The following is a 19,344-nucleotide window of genomic DNA, read 5'->3' on the forward strand; positions in this document are numbered from 1 at the left end:
TTAATATCTGAATCACATTACCAGATCGTTCTGTAAGATCACATCATATTACAACATTACCATATGATATTGTAAGATCACGTCACAGGATAACATTACTAAGTCATGTTGTAAGATCACATCGCAGTGTCTCATTACCAATCATATTGTAAGGGGCTCCGAGTGGCCGAGTGGTTTAAAGCGCTCTCCGTTACGGATCACTGCCATCTCACCTCTGTCTGCATAGGTTCGAGTCTCGGATTCTGCCAATGTGGGTATGTGAGAAAGCTTGCCAGTAGCTTCTCGAAGGTCGGTGGTTCTTTCCGGGGATTTCCCGGGTTCTTCCTCCACCTATAATACTGGCCGCCATGTATAGCCTATCGTGTTCTGAAAAATGGCGTTAAACCCTACAACAACAACAACAACCAATCATGTTGTAAGATCTCGTCACAAGATCGCATGCCCAAATGATATTGTAAGAAAACATCATAGTTTTCAAATTACCAGATTATGTCGTAAAATCGTATCACAAGATCACATTAACAACCCTATTACATCACAGTATCACACGACTAATCATATGGCAAAATCACGTCGCAGTATCACATGAAAAATCATTTGGCAACATCAGATCACAGTATCATATACCAAATCATTGTACCACACTAAACCTACCATATAGCCAGATCATATTACAAGATCATATCACATTACTACATTACCAGCATATTGTTAAGTCACATCACAAATGCCAAAGGAAAGTAAAGCAAACCAAAATGCATGTAATGGTTAATTTTGCCCATGAAAATGGAAATCTTGGCCATGACTGATTGAAAGCGTGAAGTTTTATTTTGCCTAACCTTGACCCACTGATAGTTGGTGAATTGTTCATCGGAATCGTTCAATTCAATCACATAATGCTCACATACCATACAAACGGAACAATTGCGAGAAACAAAATTCGATTCCGAGAAAGAAGTATCCAAATGTGAAATGTCTGATCAGATTGAAACAAAAGCGCGCAATGCCGCCTGTCATGAAAAATATACGACTAGCAAATCTTCGACACTAGGAAGATAATAAACAACAATAAATGCAGCTCACATTACTTAATAGTTTATGAGATATGCCGGGTAAAACATAATTCTGGGAAACTATAAATTAAAAAAAAAGAAATAAGTCTTAACTTTAATTTTGTCTTAGGAATCAGCAACTCCAATGCGATAAAATAAAGTGTCCTCTTTGAAGGCGCTCTAAGAAACATTTACACAAAACAGAATTTTAACAGATGACGATATCTCGTGGACCATGCTCAAACTGACACCAAACGTCATTTAACTCATTAACCCCTGGAGTTTTTTTGTTGTTGTCGTTTTCACCTGAAATGCGAGTAGGAAACACATTTTGTAGGCTATTTCTGAATACATCATAATACATCGACTTCCAAGTGATTTTCCATTAACCTAATTCCTAGTTGTTGTGTTATAAACATCGTTTTTCATTGGTTATCTCGCTCGCGTATGAGTAGAAGGGTAAAAGTTGGAGTTTCTTTTATTGGCTTAACGGACCCTTCATTTTCGTATCGAGGCCACTCTTTATTCCAAATGCCCATCTTATCCTACTTTTTGAAAAGGTTCATCTGTTTGCGTTCAGTTCAGACGGATCTGCCTTAGATCTGAGACCAAAAAGTATACAATCCGGACACAAAATCGGATTCCGACCACGGGGGAATTTTAGATGGAACAAAATTGGGTCCAAAAACTAGATTTTTCCCTCTGTATTTTGTAGTACAACTAGAACTTCCAGATTATTTGGTATCATTGTAGAGCTACTTCTGTCCACCTTTCTATAATGCCACCCACTTTAGCGTACCATACATGACCTTGACGCTACTGAGACATGTAGATTGTTGCAATGACTTATATATAGAAACGACATCAACATGAATGTGTCTTACATGCAGAGCAAATAAAAATAAAGACCTATTTTTATCTCGAATTAGTTCGTAAGGAGTATACCATATTTGAACAATTATGGACTAAAAACACTTCACGAAACATTGACCTAATTGATGTTCGTAAGTAATAAAACTAGATTTGTAGTTTAGGAGCATATGACCTATAAAATAAATTGCCCCATTCTATTATAATTCAGATGTCAATAACTAATAAAAGTTGTCATATGTTTGTCATTGTAATTTGGACTGTATAATTCTTGTACATGTTGTTTAGAAAATAGCTTCCATAGGCATGACATCTTTTTATAAAGTTCCCTGTAAGCATGACAATCTTATTAAATTAATTACTGATATTGTTCTGATTGCTCATTATAATTAATTAATCCAATTTTGTTAATCCATAAAATACATATTTCTTGAAAATGTGCTGAATATTCTATAAAGTAATGTTCTTTTCCCTTTTCTATTTATTGACTCGTTGTAAATTAGTGGTAGAGCGTCTGATTCATAAACCAATGGTCGCTGGTTGGATACCCACCCAAGCAAGCCTTGGTTGGCAGCCACAGTGGGTCATTGGCAAAGGCACGTTGCTCCTATTTCCTTGTCGTGATATGACAAATAATGTGTTCAAAGTGCCATTAAAAAGAACAAAACCAGACAAATCTACTTATCAACTTCCAATTTATTTTCATGACATTATTTTGTATGCGGAGGCCAATAGCTACATCTCACAGCTCTGTAAAGCAATGTGTTGAGCAATACAAAATACCATGGTTGTTATATTACTTTCATACCGTGTCTAAAAATGTCAATGTGCGAACACAATACTTTGTTTCGGGGCAGCTGATTTCACCGCGAGGAAACCAATGCGATGCATTATTTTCGATCTCAATAAGAAGTCGGAATAATTGGTATGAAAGAATTAAAATGTAATACATTATGTAAATATAATCTTTTTAAGGAACAAATTAACTTTTTTTATTATACACAGAGAAATTTTTCTTCAAAACATAAATTTCAGGCAAAGCATCTGTAGTAACCATGATGAGAGTAACATGTTGAATGAAAAGAAGACAACGTAACACAGGCTGAATGTACCATGTTGTAGAGAAAAGGGAATATAAACTGTAAACAAAAATAAACCGCAAATTTAACCACAAATGCCTCAGCATTGTCATGAATAATAATCAAACAAAAAAAACTCTACTTACTCGCTTGTAAGTCGAGTCAAAGTGCAAGCCACAGACAGAGATCTGTCGTCACATACTGCGCAAGCAGGCCTACACCTATGCAGTTTATAGGGAGTAATCACTGCAATAAGCATCATAGACCCAGATCGGCTTTCCCATTATATGACGACAAAATCAGAGTCTATGTTGTTTGCCTTTGGACTCGTCTTATAAGCGTGTACGTATCGTAGTTAACATTCATCTGATTTATTCTGATTAAATCGATGAGTAGATGTGACAGGCACCAAAAGGCGGCCATTTTCTGCAGACCTTTGATTCGCAAATCAAGTTACATCATTCATGCAGTTGAAAGTGAGAAGAAAAAAACATCATTCAGAATATCTTTGTTAACGAGTAACAGGAAATGATACGCTTCATCCGAAAGGAAGATCAAGTTAGGTGTTCGGGGAATTTCCAAAGGAACCAGAACATGGACGTTAATGGCTGCCTTCCAGATCTACTTATTAATAAGTAGAATTTGATTTTATTCAGTGCGCTTTGGTAGTTTGGATATACTATATTAGTTTCATTTATTATGTCTTCCCACTAATCTGCGTACTTTAATTCAGATTCCGTGTTTAATACGATCATATGAATAAGATGGTTAATGTTCCTTTAATTTAATGTATGCCATTGACGAAGGTTAGATCTTAACAGTCTGGGTTTCATTACATTATTCGCGCACTGATTCTTTACAATATTAAAAAAATGGAGACGTATTCTTAATTTATGTTCCAAAAGGAATTACTAATATTATAGGACAGAAAACGAATATACAATGACTGATTCCGAAAATATGTTCCAAATGAATTACTGGTAGTGGGATAGTACAAGACTTTTCAAAGACTGATTTCTAATGTATGTCCCAAAGGAATTACTTGTACTATGCGACAGAAAACGAATGCAAACAATTTTACTTCTACTTCGTCGGTAATTTTTTTCTAGCTCAAGAAACAGATGGTGAAAATATTTTGCAGCATGGCAATACACAATTATATTACCTGCATTAAGTTCGGCTGAAGTCAGGTTAGAAAAATGACTTGTAAACACGAACAATGTGCAAGAAAATATCCACTTTCTGTCCATGTTGAAAGTATTATCCGTCTTGACGCATACGTCCTGTACAGCCGCTATAGTACCTTGCGATCACGTGCTGTCCTCGTCGTACCCTTGGGCTATTTTATAACTCGACTGCAAGATAGAATCTGGAAATGAAGATGTAAGCAAACGTAATTATACGCTCAGTTTACAAAACTTGCATGTGTATAGAATGTAGCCGTGGAACATTTGGTGCAATTTGTTATTGAGAAAAACTTGGTCGACACCCTCAGACTGTATAAAGATTGTTTTTAATGGATTTCAGTTCTAAACAAATGCAGATGTTCCTTAGGAGGTTTCTGAGCAATGATTACAAATAATCATGAAGAAATAAATGAATAAGCAAAGACATACATACAGAGTGGTCAATCAGCACTCAGCACTGTTAAATGATGGAGGAAATTACACACACCCACAACCAACCCCACCCACCCACGCCCACACCCACACATACATGTGTGTATATATATATATATATATATATATATATATATATATATATATATATATATATATATAGAGAGAGAGAGAGAGAGAGAGAGAGAGAGATAGAGAGAGAGAGAGAGAGAGAGAGAGAGATATTAATTTAAGGTATACCTTTATTTATTAACTTAGAATGTTCTGGAATCTTGAAACAAACCTGTGGACACATCTTGGTCATTTTATTCTCTTATGTTAAGTATAATTAGTATATACGGTTGTGGTAAACAAACTTATTAATTTCCCGTTTTAAGTTCAGTATGTGAAATCATTTGTGTTCAGATTTAATTTGCCCGGAATAATTTATTTAAATTATTCATTGGACTTACAAAGTGCTCATTGACGTTTTGGACAAAACCCAATTTTTGAGATTATAGTGAATGTATTCAAAGAAATGTTGGATTATGTCATTGTGATACACCAAGACCTCTGAGACAACAAACGATTTAAGATTATTGGCACATCAACCTATTCAATATTGGAATTCATTCGGAACACTCTATACTTTTGGACGTGTGACAGAACTCTTCGGATTATTTAGGATTTAATTCACAATACTGCAGATTCCTCTTAAATTTGCACTTTGTAACTTAGAAAACTAAATTATTTGTTAAGTTTACTAAACTTGTTTGTTTCGCTTCTTGACTGTTATTTAGTTTAAGACTATATAATTGTAACGATATTCAGTGCTAATTGAAAGCTAATATCTGAACACGTAAATGTGAAAATCACTAAACGCATTAGGAACTTAATCCCGTTGAACAAATCTTAAACAAATACTCCTAAAATATACAATGAAAGGTACAGATGTTAAGATTCTTTAAAGAAGCATACAATGGAATCCACATTGAAAGTCTGATAGTAGCTCGTTGCATCCAACAGACCAGAGGATTCTGGCACATATCATACATTACATGGTTTTGTTTGCAGTTCTGTATGGTCCTTTTTTATGTGGTTACTTGTATCAGTGTTGCTTTTCGCGATGTCCCCAAGTAGTATGACGTTTCCAAAGTTGTACTGAAAATGTTAAGTAGTTAATGAGAGCTGTATTAACATGTTTCCTAATTTGATAAAGGATATCATCTAAACATGCTGAAGTGTCATTGGCTCGATCAAGAGCTTCTTGTTGATCTCTGACACTAGACAGTTTAATCTTCAAAACTGGCAAATTTACAACTTTTAGGATTCCTTTCGTTTGGGAGTTTTTTGTTTGTTGATACGGTGGACGGTTTAAGAAGGCTCTCAGATGAAGAATTTTCTGGAGATAATGTTCAGGCTATGTACTTAAAATTTCTGGTTGAGTAGTGACAAATATATTATATTTCTTGGTGCAACTGGTTTTGTTTTCGCTAATGACTTTTCGTATCATACTGCATTAAAAGAGTAGCGAGAATTCAACTTTGAAACATAGGAGTTCCATTGTTTCATCTTGTTCCAGTTATACATTTAGTTTCGGTAAATACAGCATTTATTCAGTTTTCAGCTTTTGGTCTGGCATTGTAAGAAAGACATTTTTTGGCTCTCCGATGGTATTCCTTCAAATATCATCAAATCATAATTTGTTGACACGTTTAGGAACCTATTAAGATTTTGGAACTGTATCCCCAGCAACATCCTGGAATAGTTACGAAAATAGGAATGTTTTGGAGGCGATCAGCTGTCAAATTGTATTCGCAGAGGGACTGAAAGAAGTCAGTGCTGCAGAGGTCATTACGTACTTCTTAAGAGACGTCAAGCACAAGACGAGTAGATGTTACGTTCGGGTGTAGGTAGGTATACGTTTTGGAGGCTGTTCGCATGTGTGTGGGAGGCTACTCACGTTTCAGAGGCTGTTGGTGTGGTTTTGGAAGGTTGCAAATGTATGCAAACTTTACATGATGTGGCGTCACGAGCTGGCAACGGTTCCAATAGTTTTGTTACTTTGTTTGTTTCATTGTTTAATCTATGTAATGAGATGCAAATTCATCTTTACTTTCAGGGAAAAGTACGTAGTATTAGCTGCCAAATAACACACCTATATCCAACATGAAAGCGTGTAATAAAAGAAGAATCCATCTCAGTATCTGTTGTTGGCATGCCGAAAAGTCGTTTTGCACCACTAGTTATAAAGACAGAACACATCTTAAAGGAATAAATATGTGCAATGATCTATTGCTTATACTGTATCAGAATAAGAGAAGAAACCGTTAATTAGTTACATATTTGCTTATGTATAGACCCTTTCATTGCCTCAATTATATTTTTCCCCCACCGCTTGATGTCTTAAGAAAGCACATCGCACATGTTTCTGTGTTTATTGTTACTGTTTCTATCATTCTGGATGAAGCTTTGTTTATAAGGAAGTGTGCAACTGACCCTGTTATGCCGCATTTATCTTTACCACAGATTAAGAGTTTTCAAGCATGCCCGTCTCTCGTGCCTATCTGTCTGCTTTTATGCTCAAGAAGGTTTTTTATTTATAGAAAGATCAACAGTAGGGTCACACGTGAGCTCCTTTGAGAAAGTCCAGGACATGCTCTTAACTTTCTGAAAAGTTTCATTCGTTCAAATGGATCTGCCTTAAGGATTAAAAACAAATCTGATCACGCGCCAGACATGTGCAGACTGACAAAGAAAATTTGTTCCGTACCAATCTCAATGAGTCAAAATGTGTAACGAAATTTGGATGTTTATAACACATTTGGAAGATGTTCTCGTATCAGAGAGTTAAAAGCGAATAAAATAAGTCATACAAAAGGTATACTGTTTTCGGTTGAGTGAAGCAAGTTATACAAAGTCAATGTTTTAGTACATACTAAGACGTTGCTGAGCCAGAGTTGTATTAGCAGCTTCAGAAAGTTTTTTGAGATACTAGTATCCTCGTGGCGATAAATTCCGTAGAACATTTTTCATTTTTTGCTAGATGCCAGCATCCTTCTGAAGGGTTTATTCTTTAGACTATTGCTTTTGAGATAATAGTATCCCTTGTGAATTGACTTCTCCGTTGGCCTAGTGGTTCGACATGTGTCTGCAGCACGATGTCCCAGTGCTAGACATCACTAAAAACTGCCACACTACAGATATCATAGTGATATAACTGATAAATTGTTAAAGCTATGTTAAAAAATCCAAATCACACACACACACACACACACACACACACACACACACACACTGGGAATTTATTCTATCGCTTTGGGGCTTTATTCTGTAGACTATTGTTTTGAAATGCTAGTATCCTCCTGGAATTTTTTTTATAGACCATTGTCATTCGATAGACGTAATCGTTTTCCAGATACAAGACCAACATTTAACAGATCATTAAAGTGAATATAGCACTAAAGGCTTTTGATGGAACATATATTTAACAGATCATTAAAGTGAATATAGCACTAAAGGCTTTTAATGGAACATACATTTAACAGACCATTAAAGTGAATATAGCACTAAAGGCTTTTGATGGAACATACATTTAACAGATCATTAAAGTGAATATAGCACTAAAGGCTTTTAATGGAACATACATTTAACAGATCATTAAAGTGAATATAGCACTAAAGGCTTTTGATGGAACATCCATTTAACAGATCATTAAAGTGAATATAGCACTAAAGGCTTTTAATTGAACATACATTTACGCTACTTTATTAAAAAATGCGATTTTATTTACAAGCTCGACATTGTGACATCGATAGCTGAATGAACGAGGAGAAATTTGTAAAAGTTTTTTGGGAACACATAAATCTCAATTAGTTTTGTTTATCTGCATATAGCTTCACATTGCAGTTTTTTTAAATGCAGATAGCTTAAGAGTGAAACTGTTTATTTGCAGAAAGCTTCATAATGCAGTAGTTTATTTACTTAGTGATATAAAATTTATACTTCTCTGCAGACGGAACTTAAAGTTTTCGGCTTTGTCATTAAAAAAATGTTTAATTTCCGTTTTATATTTGGCCAGTAAATAAACTCCAGGCATGAAGCCATTCCACATACACAGTGGTATACGAAGAAAAAACAAATACGGAATGCAAGACACCGTGATGACCTAAGTTTTCTTGCTTCGTATTGGCGTTGTATATTTATCTAGATTCATATGGCACGATGGCACCAGTGCCCCTTGATAGCTGTAATTTATATCCAGATTAACCGAGTTTTATTTAACGCACGTTATGCATGATGACTGTTGTATGTTATCTTTGACTGGAGTGAAGGTATACATAAAAATTTGGAATTAAGGACAAGCCTGATTTATTTGCAACCCGGTCTCTCAAGCAACGTGAAACATACGGACATTTGATATTGATAGCTGTTATTTATTTTCAAAATAAGCAAATTATGTCGCAATTTGGGAATTGTATGGTCCATTTGTCCCTCACATATATGTCACAACCTCTTTTATGATGCTTTGTAAATATGTATTTAAATATATTTCACGTAAATACTACTAATAATACTGTCTATAGGGAAACTCTTTACGTTTTCAAAGATGTTTGGACGTGACTTTAATGATAGTTTTATCCAAACCCGAAAAAAATTTGGTCGGTTGATTACTGAATATAATAAGAAAATAATTTTATGAAATCTCTACAAATGATATAATTATATGTAATAACCCATATGTTAACGTTTTGAAACTTTATATCACAAAAATATCCTTATTGAACATTACAAGTTAATCACACACACATACACACACACGCATACACACACGTTTCTTTTCAAGACACAAAGCAGGTTACTGGGCATAGAAAACTAATTCGATTCACATAGAATTATAACGTGTAGAGGTAAAACCAGTAGAACACAATAGCCCGGGATCTCCATAGTCAATCCCCCTCCAGTTCCCCATAGTCAATCACCCCTCCAGTTCCCCATAGTCAATCCCCCTCCAGTTCCCCATAGTCAATCCCCCTCCAGTTCCCCATAGTCAATCCCCCTCCAGTTGACGTGGATAAAATGGCATGTGTTTAAATATAAAACGTATAAAGGTCTAAACCGTCTAATACTTAGCCTAACATATCTATATTAATTGAACACATATATAATACTGTTTAATGACTTCGTTCATGGTGTATTTGTAGATCGTAAATCAAACCCCATTTAGGGGGTTGGCAGAAACCCTAAATTGGCCCCGTATCCAGTGTAAACATCGAAAATTTCAGATTGGACAAAATCTGCCCGTTTTCATCCGTTAGTACCAGTGAGGAGACAGTGATGCAATAAAAACGGTTTTAGGTTCAAACCTACTATAGCGTGTACTATATCCATATCTAGGCTTCTTTTTAAAATAATACAAGACTTTTCCCGCCAATTATTTTCAGCCAATCATCGACCATTATTTCTTTTTGATACGGTATTTAATATTCCATCACACACGGGCTGCTTCTGTACCTTGAAAATAAATGTAATTGCTTGCGAACATTATAGTACCGTAATATATTGGCAGTTACCTCTTTTTGTATCTCTGATAACCCCACTGTTATTAATAACACCGCATGATGTCGGCAGATACTCATTTGGACCCTGCTAGCCTCAGCTATTAACAGTACTTAAAATGTGGACAGATGCATATTTTTTGAAATCCTAGCTACGATGTCGTAGCCTCAACTTGATTTGTTGTGGTTGAGGCTACGAACTGATCCCATATCATGTAATGGAGCAAAAAAAATCATCACTAAAGTCAGAAAAACAAACAGTGTAGAAATCAACTACATAAGTATAATCATGTTGTGAATGAAGTTTGGCTTATTTTGAATGTATTAAGCCCTTGTACGATAAAATAAATTGGCATGGTTACTCTAACCTTATCCTGTCCGCCATGACAGATAACGCGAGACTCTCGTCGTGACCCCTTTTCTACGTAAGGCTTGCCAGATCATATTTTGGATATTCTACGCTATATTATTATCTATCAAGTGCGAATAATCGCTCTTTGGTGATAATTTCAAAGTTGCCGATAAACCGTATTTACTTTTAATGCGCAGAATTTCTGACCCAAACGGCGCCAAATTTTTACTACGATTTGTTTACATTTCCAAATAAGGCGTCAATGTCCTTATATGGCACACAAACAAACAAGGCTGAGAACGGAAGTAATCATTATTTGAAATAATATGGCGGACGATCTAAACAAAAATATGGGCTAAAAAAGGTAAACGAGATTTTAGAACTATTTCTACAAAGATTTTCGTTACTTCCGGTATTAAATAAGAGGACTACTCAATTTATTATATTATATGCAAAGAATATGTTTAAAGTGTTATTATAAGGCTAAAAGAGCGCCGGGTGTGAATCACACCCAGCTTGCTCCATTAACACGTATATGCTCATGTTTGTACCCTGTCCACGAGGTACGAGTAAGGGTACTAATATTATTACTATTGAAATCCATGTAAACCTCATTGTTCTAAGAGCACAGCAGGCCGTTGGTAGATACCTCGTGGTGTCCATGATAAACTCACTATTATTAATAGCGCCATAGACCTCTTTTGTCTCTATAATAACCTTGATGTTTTAAATGGGAGATAACTGGTGTGTGTGTGTGTGTGTGTGTGTGTGCGATTTGGATTTTTAACGAAGCTTTAACAATTTTTCAGTCATATCGCTATGATATCTGCAGAGTGGTAGTTTATAGTGATGTCTGGCACTGGGGTATCATGCCGCAAACATGTAGCGTGATGTTCCACCCAGGGACATTATCCTGACACCTGGCCGGCCAGCCCTAACATTTAACCTCTTAATGCTGAGCTCCAAGCGAGGTAGCTGCAGGTACCATTTTTTAAATAAGTCTTTGGTATGACTCAGTCGGGGATCGAACCCACAGCCTCCAGCATCTGAGGGGGACTCTCTAACCACTAAGGAGATAACTGGTTGCATTATACTATAATACATTATGAACTAAACAAAAACCTATTTATGTGTAGCATATTTCCACAAAAAGCAAAGACAAAAATAGTTTGTGAAACGGAAATGAATGCGAAACATTTGAAAGTAATACGAAATATGAATAGTCCCTTTAAATGATTTCTGCAGACAGCCCATGTTAAAAAAGTCTCACCTTATACTAGTTTTATTAAAATAGCTTTAATTATATCATATAGTAGGTTGCCAGCTGGACGACAGAGGGTGGGGATGAGGTGAGGTCGGAATTTGCCCAAGAGCATGCGAATCTGCAATACCTATTTATTATTCAGGGTGCTCGATAATATCGAATACGGGTATATTGTGGTATTAAACCGACGATATGATAATCGTGATATAACTTTCCTATATCGATATAGTACGATATTGACGTAAGTTTTGATAAGAAGTAGCAAACGAACTCTGTTATTATTATATGTTGATGTTAGCCATATTTCACTACTTATAATAATTTCTGATTGACAATGACCTACTTAATTCTATACCTTTACTTCCGGTAATAAGCTTCATTATCATTTCTAATTCGTTTCCTGGGCAGTTGCAGCAAGGGTAATCGGAGGTTACATGACTCTGAATCTTCATCCTTTGGAAGCTAAACTTCTCTTTGTCAACAAAAAAGCACCTTGCTGACATTGATGACTAACTGACATTGACCTTGAGTTACAAGTACTTCAAGCATGGCTGAGTACGACCTGATGAAAAATTCAAAAGCATGGTCTGATATATGGACTCATGTTGCATTTAAGAAAGAGTAATTGGGATGGGAAAATTGATGAGACAACAGCTGTGTGCCGACTACGTGGCGCTCATGTTAAGTTTTCTGGCGAAACCACTAATCTAGCATACCACATGAACAAACACCATCCCGGGAAAGGTGGCAGTTACAAGATGACAGACAATAGATCATCGATCCCTGCTAATGCTAGTTCATCATGTGAAGATATTTCCGATCTTTCTAAAGCTAATCCAGTGAACCATACCAGGGCTGATTGGTGCGAAATACCCCTCGTGTTCTTCTCGTGCTTTACAGATAACTGACAAGGTGTGCAGATTTATAATAAAGGACATGCGTCCATATCGATAGCGGATTTTCCAGTTTATAGACCAGTTTATAGACATACACATGACCCCCGATATAATGTTCCAGGTAGAAAGCAGTTTGCAGAAGTGATCATTTCTCAAACATATGCTGAAGTCAAGGCACTGGTAACGGAAGACCTACCAAATGCTGAGAAGATTGCATTGACAAAATATAGTTGGACGGCGAGGTCAACTGAATCATATATGACAATCATGCTAACTCACATTGATAAACATTGGAAGCTGATAAACTATGTTCTTCAAACTCGGCCCATGTATGAAGGACAAAAGGTGCGAATATAGCTGTTATGATTCGTGAGGCCCTCAAAGAATGGGAAACATGATTTATCCCTATGCCACCCATTGTATCAGATAATGCATCTAACATGGACAAGGTATGTACTCTTTCAGGATGCAACTTTCACAACAAGTGTTAGGCACTTACAATTAATTTGGCTGCACAAAAGGGTCACAAGATCAGACGCATTGAAATTCTCCTCAGCAGGATTCGTAGAATAGATGGGTTCTTCCACCGAAGTACAATTGCAGTAGCTAAAGTGAGAAGCCATGCTGAATTGCTGGGTCTACTGGATCATAAGCTTATAACTGGTGTGCCCACTAGACGGAACAGTACTTATGACATGATTTCAAGGTTTCTTGAAATGCAGTGTGCAGTAATTGCTGTTTTGAGATCCAAAGGTCTTGCTAAAATAAAACAGAAAGATTTGAACACATTGTCAGATGACATTTGTCTGGCAGATGAAGTAATGGTTTGTCTAAAACATATTACAGTGGTGACAACCACTCTTTGTGCTGAATCAGTTCCAATCCTGTCTGTTATCATACCTCTTCATCGTCAACGTTTCGACGGCATTTTCCAACATAGCGATGATGACTCTCTAGTAATAGCTCAGATAAAAAGAGCTGTGGTTGATGATCTTCAGGATAGATGCACACATTAAGAAGAAGCTATCACGATTGCCGCTGCCTTGGATCCACTTTTTAAAGTCTTACCTTTCCTCAGCGATGCACGAAGGAATGAACCCTTTACCAAAAAGTTTGCAGTGCATCAGAAATCATTGTTAAAGTGAAGGCTGAACATGACACTGATCGCTCACCTGTGGGTGATAGTAGGTAGTCAGAACTGCCACCTTTACCACAGCTAACCGAACAGTTGTGTGTGTCTGCCAATTCGGCTGCTAACAATGCTCAACCAGTTTGCAAGAAGCTCAAGTCAGACATTGGTCAGAGTGATATGATAGATAAAGGTACCTGTTGTTCTGGCGTACAAGAAGTTCTTGGTGATGTCTACATAACAGGTGTTGAGACTTCAAAAACACAAACGGAAAGACAAAAAGAAGAGCTTAAGAACTATAGAGTGTTTCCATCGTTTTCCTTGAATTCAAATCCTCTTTAATGGTGGGAAAATCACACAGAGATTTCCCAGATTAGCTAAGCTTGCCAAATCCTTACTGTGCATCCCAGCAACAAGTGTCCATTCTGAGAGGGTGTTCTCCACTGCCGGAGATAAAGTAAATGCACAACGTTCAGCCCTGAAACCAAATCATGTTGATGCTCTTATCTTCTTTAAAAAATATGAAGTAAGTTCCATCATGTGATTTTCAATGCAGTTCAGTTTGAACTACACTGGATAAAGTGACAAGGAAAAGACCAACCTGCAGTTTATGCATTTTATGTTTATCAAAAAGTAAACCACAAACTGTGAACTGTTCAGACAATAGACTTAAATTGTAACTCTTTATTTCTGTGCTAGACTGAAACTACTGTACTGCATTCTATGCATTTTCTCTACTGCATTTTAATTACGTAATTAAATGATTTTAAGTAATTTTCTGCAGTTTGTATTCATTTTATTTCAATAAATTAACAGTAATCTGTAATTCTTTCTCATATCAATATATTGCAATACTATTGTAATATTTCGCTTAATATTATAATATATCGCAATATGATTTTTAATGATATACACACCCCTACTAATTATAATTTAATATGAGTTAATATAACTTAGAAACAATTCTAATATTTCGTACATAGCTTGTATTCTTTGAAAATCAAACAATATTTAATTTACACGTATCTAATAATCCAAATCTTCGGTGATTTGGGGGCATTTCATCACATTACTGGTTTATTTTCCGTGCCTAATTTTGTGACACCAGATGCTTGACAACTTTAGAAGCAAACAATTTTGATCTGCGCAAAGGCTAAAGGCGGCATTTTGTACAAACGTAGCCTGTAACTAGTAAAAATATGAGAAACCGCATGTTTATTGGTCACTTCGACAAAACAAATGAGGAAAGAATTATCCAAGTGTGTCCTAAGTTCATTAGTGCAAGCCTTAAGCTTTTGTACGCGAATACATTCTAAGAGAGAGAGAGAGAGAGAGAGAGAGAGAGAGAAACGACAAAATAAAATAATATTTGATAATAGCAAGTGCATTTATACAAAACTCTTTTTTAAGAGTCAGAAGTTGATAACAATTTTGTAGGAAGTAAAACAGACCAGCTGAATTCAATAAAATGTCCTATCAAAGCTATAGTTTACGTAGAAAAAGGCCCTAACCTGGCGTCAAAGAGACGTCAAATCTATGCAGATAAGTTGTAAGTTACATTGCGCAATTTTGGTTTGCGACCGTCACTCTAAGGTGAAAAAAGTGCCGTGTATTATGCATAATAAAACGAACATGCTTCATGAGGATTCATTCAAAGTAGGACAAGGTCTATCAATGGTTTCAGAACATAGAATCAAATAAAACGCTTTAACCAAAGGCTCAACGAAGCTGGTGACGTTGCACTACTGTAGGAAAAGTTATTGTTAATTTTTGCTTGTCTACAAACGTGAATTCGATGAAAATGTACTCATATACATTTCTAACAATCATAGCCACTGTAAACATTACTTGGACCACATAGTAAATGTTAGTACGAAACAGAGATCTCAAGCTTATTGTCCAGAAATGTAAATTTTGTACGCTACGTTATTGTCACATATGAACGCTTTAAACGAAGTACACAGCTTTGTAAGAAGCATTTTGTGGGATTGAGCAGGCCCAACTTATGCCATGGAGCCCTAATACCAACTATTAAAAAATGTATGCTACAAACGTTACTTATATAAAAGAAATTCCCAGACTAAAAGTCTATTCTCAACATAAAATTATATTTGGTTTATATTTCAACAACACTGGAGTTTCTTACGAGTTTGGTACACTGTATTACATTTCCTATGCTTTCATTTTCATGTGTGTGTCGCTATATAAAGATAGGTTATTGAAGTTATTGGAATAGGAAATATGAATTTTGGTTTCCATGCATAGTTTGGGGAGGTGGGGGGGAATAACATTTTTGCAACTTTATGCAAATTTCGTTCAATTATGATCTTTTGAAAAGATATTCTTTTAGTTTTGTGTATAAAATGATTGCCTGACGCCGGCTTCTATATATGTTGACATTCTGGTCATCGGCGTGTTCAACATGGGTCAGATATTCGGATTTCATTTAACATCACGAACTTGGGTACCACACGATCATAAAGTATTCTCAAATAAAAAGGGTTTGTTCATTTTTTCCAAAACGATAAAAGACTGAAACATCTTCCAAAATTTAATTTTATGTCTTTTGAATAACCATAGTGAAAATATAGAATTTTTATTCATACCAATTTTATCATCTATTATGTGATTAATTTTCAAAGATGAGAAGATGGAAGATAAAAGCTAACTTGATCGTAAATCTAATTAGGACCACGCTAATGTATAACTGTGTGACTAAATATAACAGAAATACCTTCCACTTAAAGCTCAGTTAGGGTGCTCTTGGATTACACAATGTACCGAGATGAACAAGTCATGTCCCTAATTAATGTCAGCTGCTTCGTTCCTGGCTACAACTGGCATAGAGCTGTTGATTTGTGGGTGAACATCGTTTTCCAGCCTTTTGAAGGAGAGATTTATCTAAACTCCGGGATTCCGTCAGTCAAGTGGAACAAAAATGGAAATGGGTTATTTGAAATTCTGTGGATATCACCACATTAAACGAGTGACCTATCGTGTTGTGTTCGAAGGGTGTTCAAATAGTTTATATGTTGATAAAAAAAGGTGTATAGGTGGGATTGGGTAAAGAATTTGCTATGATGGATGGGATTTTAAGCTATACATTCGAAGAACAGGGAGAAGAACACACACACGTGTATATGTTCGAGCAAAATATACGGTATATGTACGGATTCAGAGTCGAACAATGATCCTCGTCAAATTTGGCAGTCAGTAATGAAATAATGTTTGCTCTTCCTGGCGAAGTGCAGATTAGACTATTTTTAACTAATAATTTTCAAGGTATTAGCAGAACATCATGCGTCATTAAAGACAGCTACTCTTCAGTTTTCGAAAGCAGTTTAAGTTTGCTCAGGTCCGGAATGTACAACTTAAGCTTCCTGTTGTATTCACCGTGATTATAACAATAATGACAATGAATACGTTAGTTTTAAATAAATTTAAATACAACATTTCAACTGGAAGACATTTGTTTACACGCAAAACCTATTGAATATATGTCCATCAATCTACAAAACAGAAATATAAAAGAATAAATTGCTATCGAAAAAATTTCGTGTCTCATTAAAAAACATTTGTAACATCACCCACTGAAGTGAATATAAGTACAGAAGTGATGAAAGTCACACATTTCATGCAAGAGTATTCTTTCTTCAGTTCACAAAAGGTTTTTAAATATAATGAAAACTTGCGGCTTTAATATAAATATCGGCACATGTCGAACATCACCGCGATAACTTACACGCTCCACACCTGGCGGTCATACTAAGGGACATTACGTTTTATGACTAATCACTGTGTATCAAAAGAAGCGTATTTTGAGAGTTTAGTGTTACATGGAATGGCAAAACATGCGTGGTATGCATATTGTGCATTTTACCATTGTCTTAGTAACGTTTTGAGTACGAAACTTTAGAGGAAGACTAAGAAACTAAAACCAAATAAGAATGAGTAGTCCATCAGACCTCTAGCTTGAGAGATTTGTTTGAAAAGTTTCGAGAGTACATCCTAATGTTGACTCCTATATACAACTAGTTATTCCTGGATGAGTAAAGAAAAAAATGTAACTGAAAACATAGGAAGAAATTTTTTTGAACATACTGTTAGCTATGTATGTATGTATGTATGTAGGCAAGCCTTTATTATACACTTACCTTGTGGTATCAAGTGCGAATGAAGTCTGTCCCATGGGAAGCCAGGTTGACTGTAATATAAGAAGTAGTTGCCTTGATTCTCCCCCCACTGCTCCGTTCTGCGGGAGTAAATGATAAATGATTTTATAAGCAAAATCTGCGATGTTGATATTGGGAGTTGCTCGTTCTTGCTACAACAAGCGTGTATCATGTAACAGTGCCAACTGTGGCAGGGCATACACTTTAAAACGAGCACCAGTCATGGCAATTAACGATAATGGCTGTTGATCGCAATCCCATAAACCGTCATTCTTTCTCCTGGGAAAGTATTTTTCGCCGAGCCCCTATTTCTCCATAAAGCAGTGGGCTGGTTCCATCTTTATAATATTTAAGCTTAGTGCAAAGCTAATGGTTTGGCTTTCGAAATGATATGAATCATTGATGAATGTGTAAGACATTTTAGATACGTTCTGCATGTCTTTGATCCATTTTAATTTATTACAATTCCACTGACCCAAATTGATAGCTAAATATGAAAAGGGAAATGTGCAAGATAAATCAGCAGTTAACCCATTGCTACTCTCCGGTGTAAAGGCTAAACAAATTCCCCTCACACTCCCTAAGATACGAATATGACACTTGTTTCGCCGCGTAAAAGTTTGAACAAAGACCATTGGCAGATAGCTACGAGATAAATCATGTAAATTGGAAAGCAATCCAATATGCTTAATAATTCAACCAAATCGAGTCTGCACCAGTTCGTTAGTTATTCGAGTAGTATCAAAACTGTTTCAAACTGTTTCAAAATAGAGTTAAAAAAATAGATTGTCCGCACTTACAAGTTAACGGACAAATGATGTAAATAAAAGGGGACTCCAGCTCAGCCAGAAGTCTGACATTGAGTAACTATTTTTCGATCCGCAGATCGATGGTCAGAAAAAAAATGCTTTGATTGATCGAACTCTTGATTGATCGAACTCTGTATAACTAAGGTAATGCAAATAAGTTATATAAGTTTTTATGTGCATGTGTAATGGGCTTCGTTCTCAGAGGGACATTTTAAAATAAAGTTACGTTTAACGTATTTACTTATATAGCTCATTAAGCAAGTGCTAAGTTTGCTCCTGCCAAAATACACACACCCGTGTGTCTCTCATCCGTCTCTCTACAGCTATTTCTATATCTTTGTAGTTATCTCTACCTATATACACCATATTTGCCACATTCCAAAGAATAAGTCCACGTGCACGAATGAACGACTCTGTTTTCCATGGCTAATTTCGACTGTTTTTGTCTGAAAACAAATGTTGTAGCTGTTTACAAATTTATGTCGCAAAACGTCCATCGTTCGTTTGGTGAAATTAATCAATGTTGTCTGTTGAACTCTGTTTGAAGGACACGTGGCTCCAAATC

The 19,344-nt window shown here is 36.0% G+C and overlaps 1 protein-coding gene across 1 annotated transcript in view; it reads right to left on the reverse strand.

The window, feature by feature from the left end:
- The window catches only part of LOC149799756 (uncharacterized), a 47,152-nt gene extending 28,830 nt beyond the window's left edge, over positions 1-18,322 (reverse strand). The window contains exons 1-2 of the mRNA XM_089959147.1: positions 17,953-18,322; positions 4,167-4,370 (exon numbers count right to left, since the gene is read on the reverse strand). Of these exons, the coding sequence (XP_089815273.1) occupies positions 4,167-4,251 (85 nt within the window). The 5' untranslated portion in view covers positions 4,252-4,370; positions 17,953-18,322. The remainder of the gene's footprint in view (positions 1-4,166; positions 4,371-17,952) is intronic.
- Between the last annotated feature and the right edge of the window lie 1,022 nt (positions 18,323-19,344).

This window comes from Sinohyriopsis cumingii, chromosome 5 (genome assembly GCF_028554795.1).
Source record: "Sinohyriopsis cumingii isolate HCF-2022 chromosome 5, ASM2855479v2, whole genome shotgun sequence".
NCBI classification, from domain to species: Eukaryota; Metazoa; Mollusca; class Bivalvia; order Unionida; family Unionidae; genus Sinohyriopsis; species Sinohyriopsis cumingii.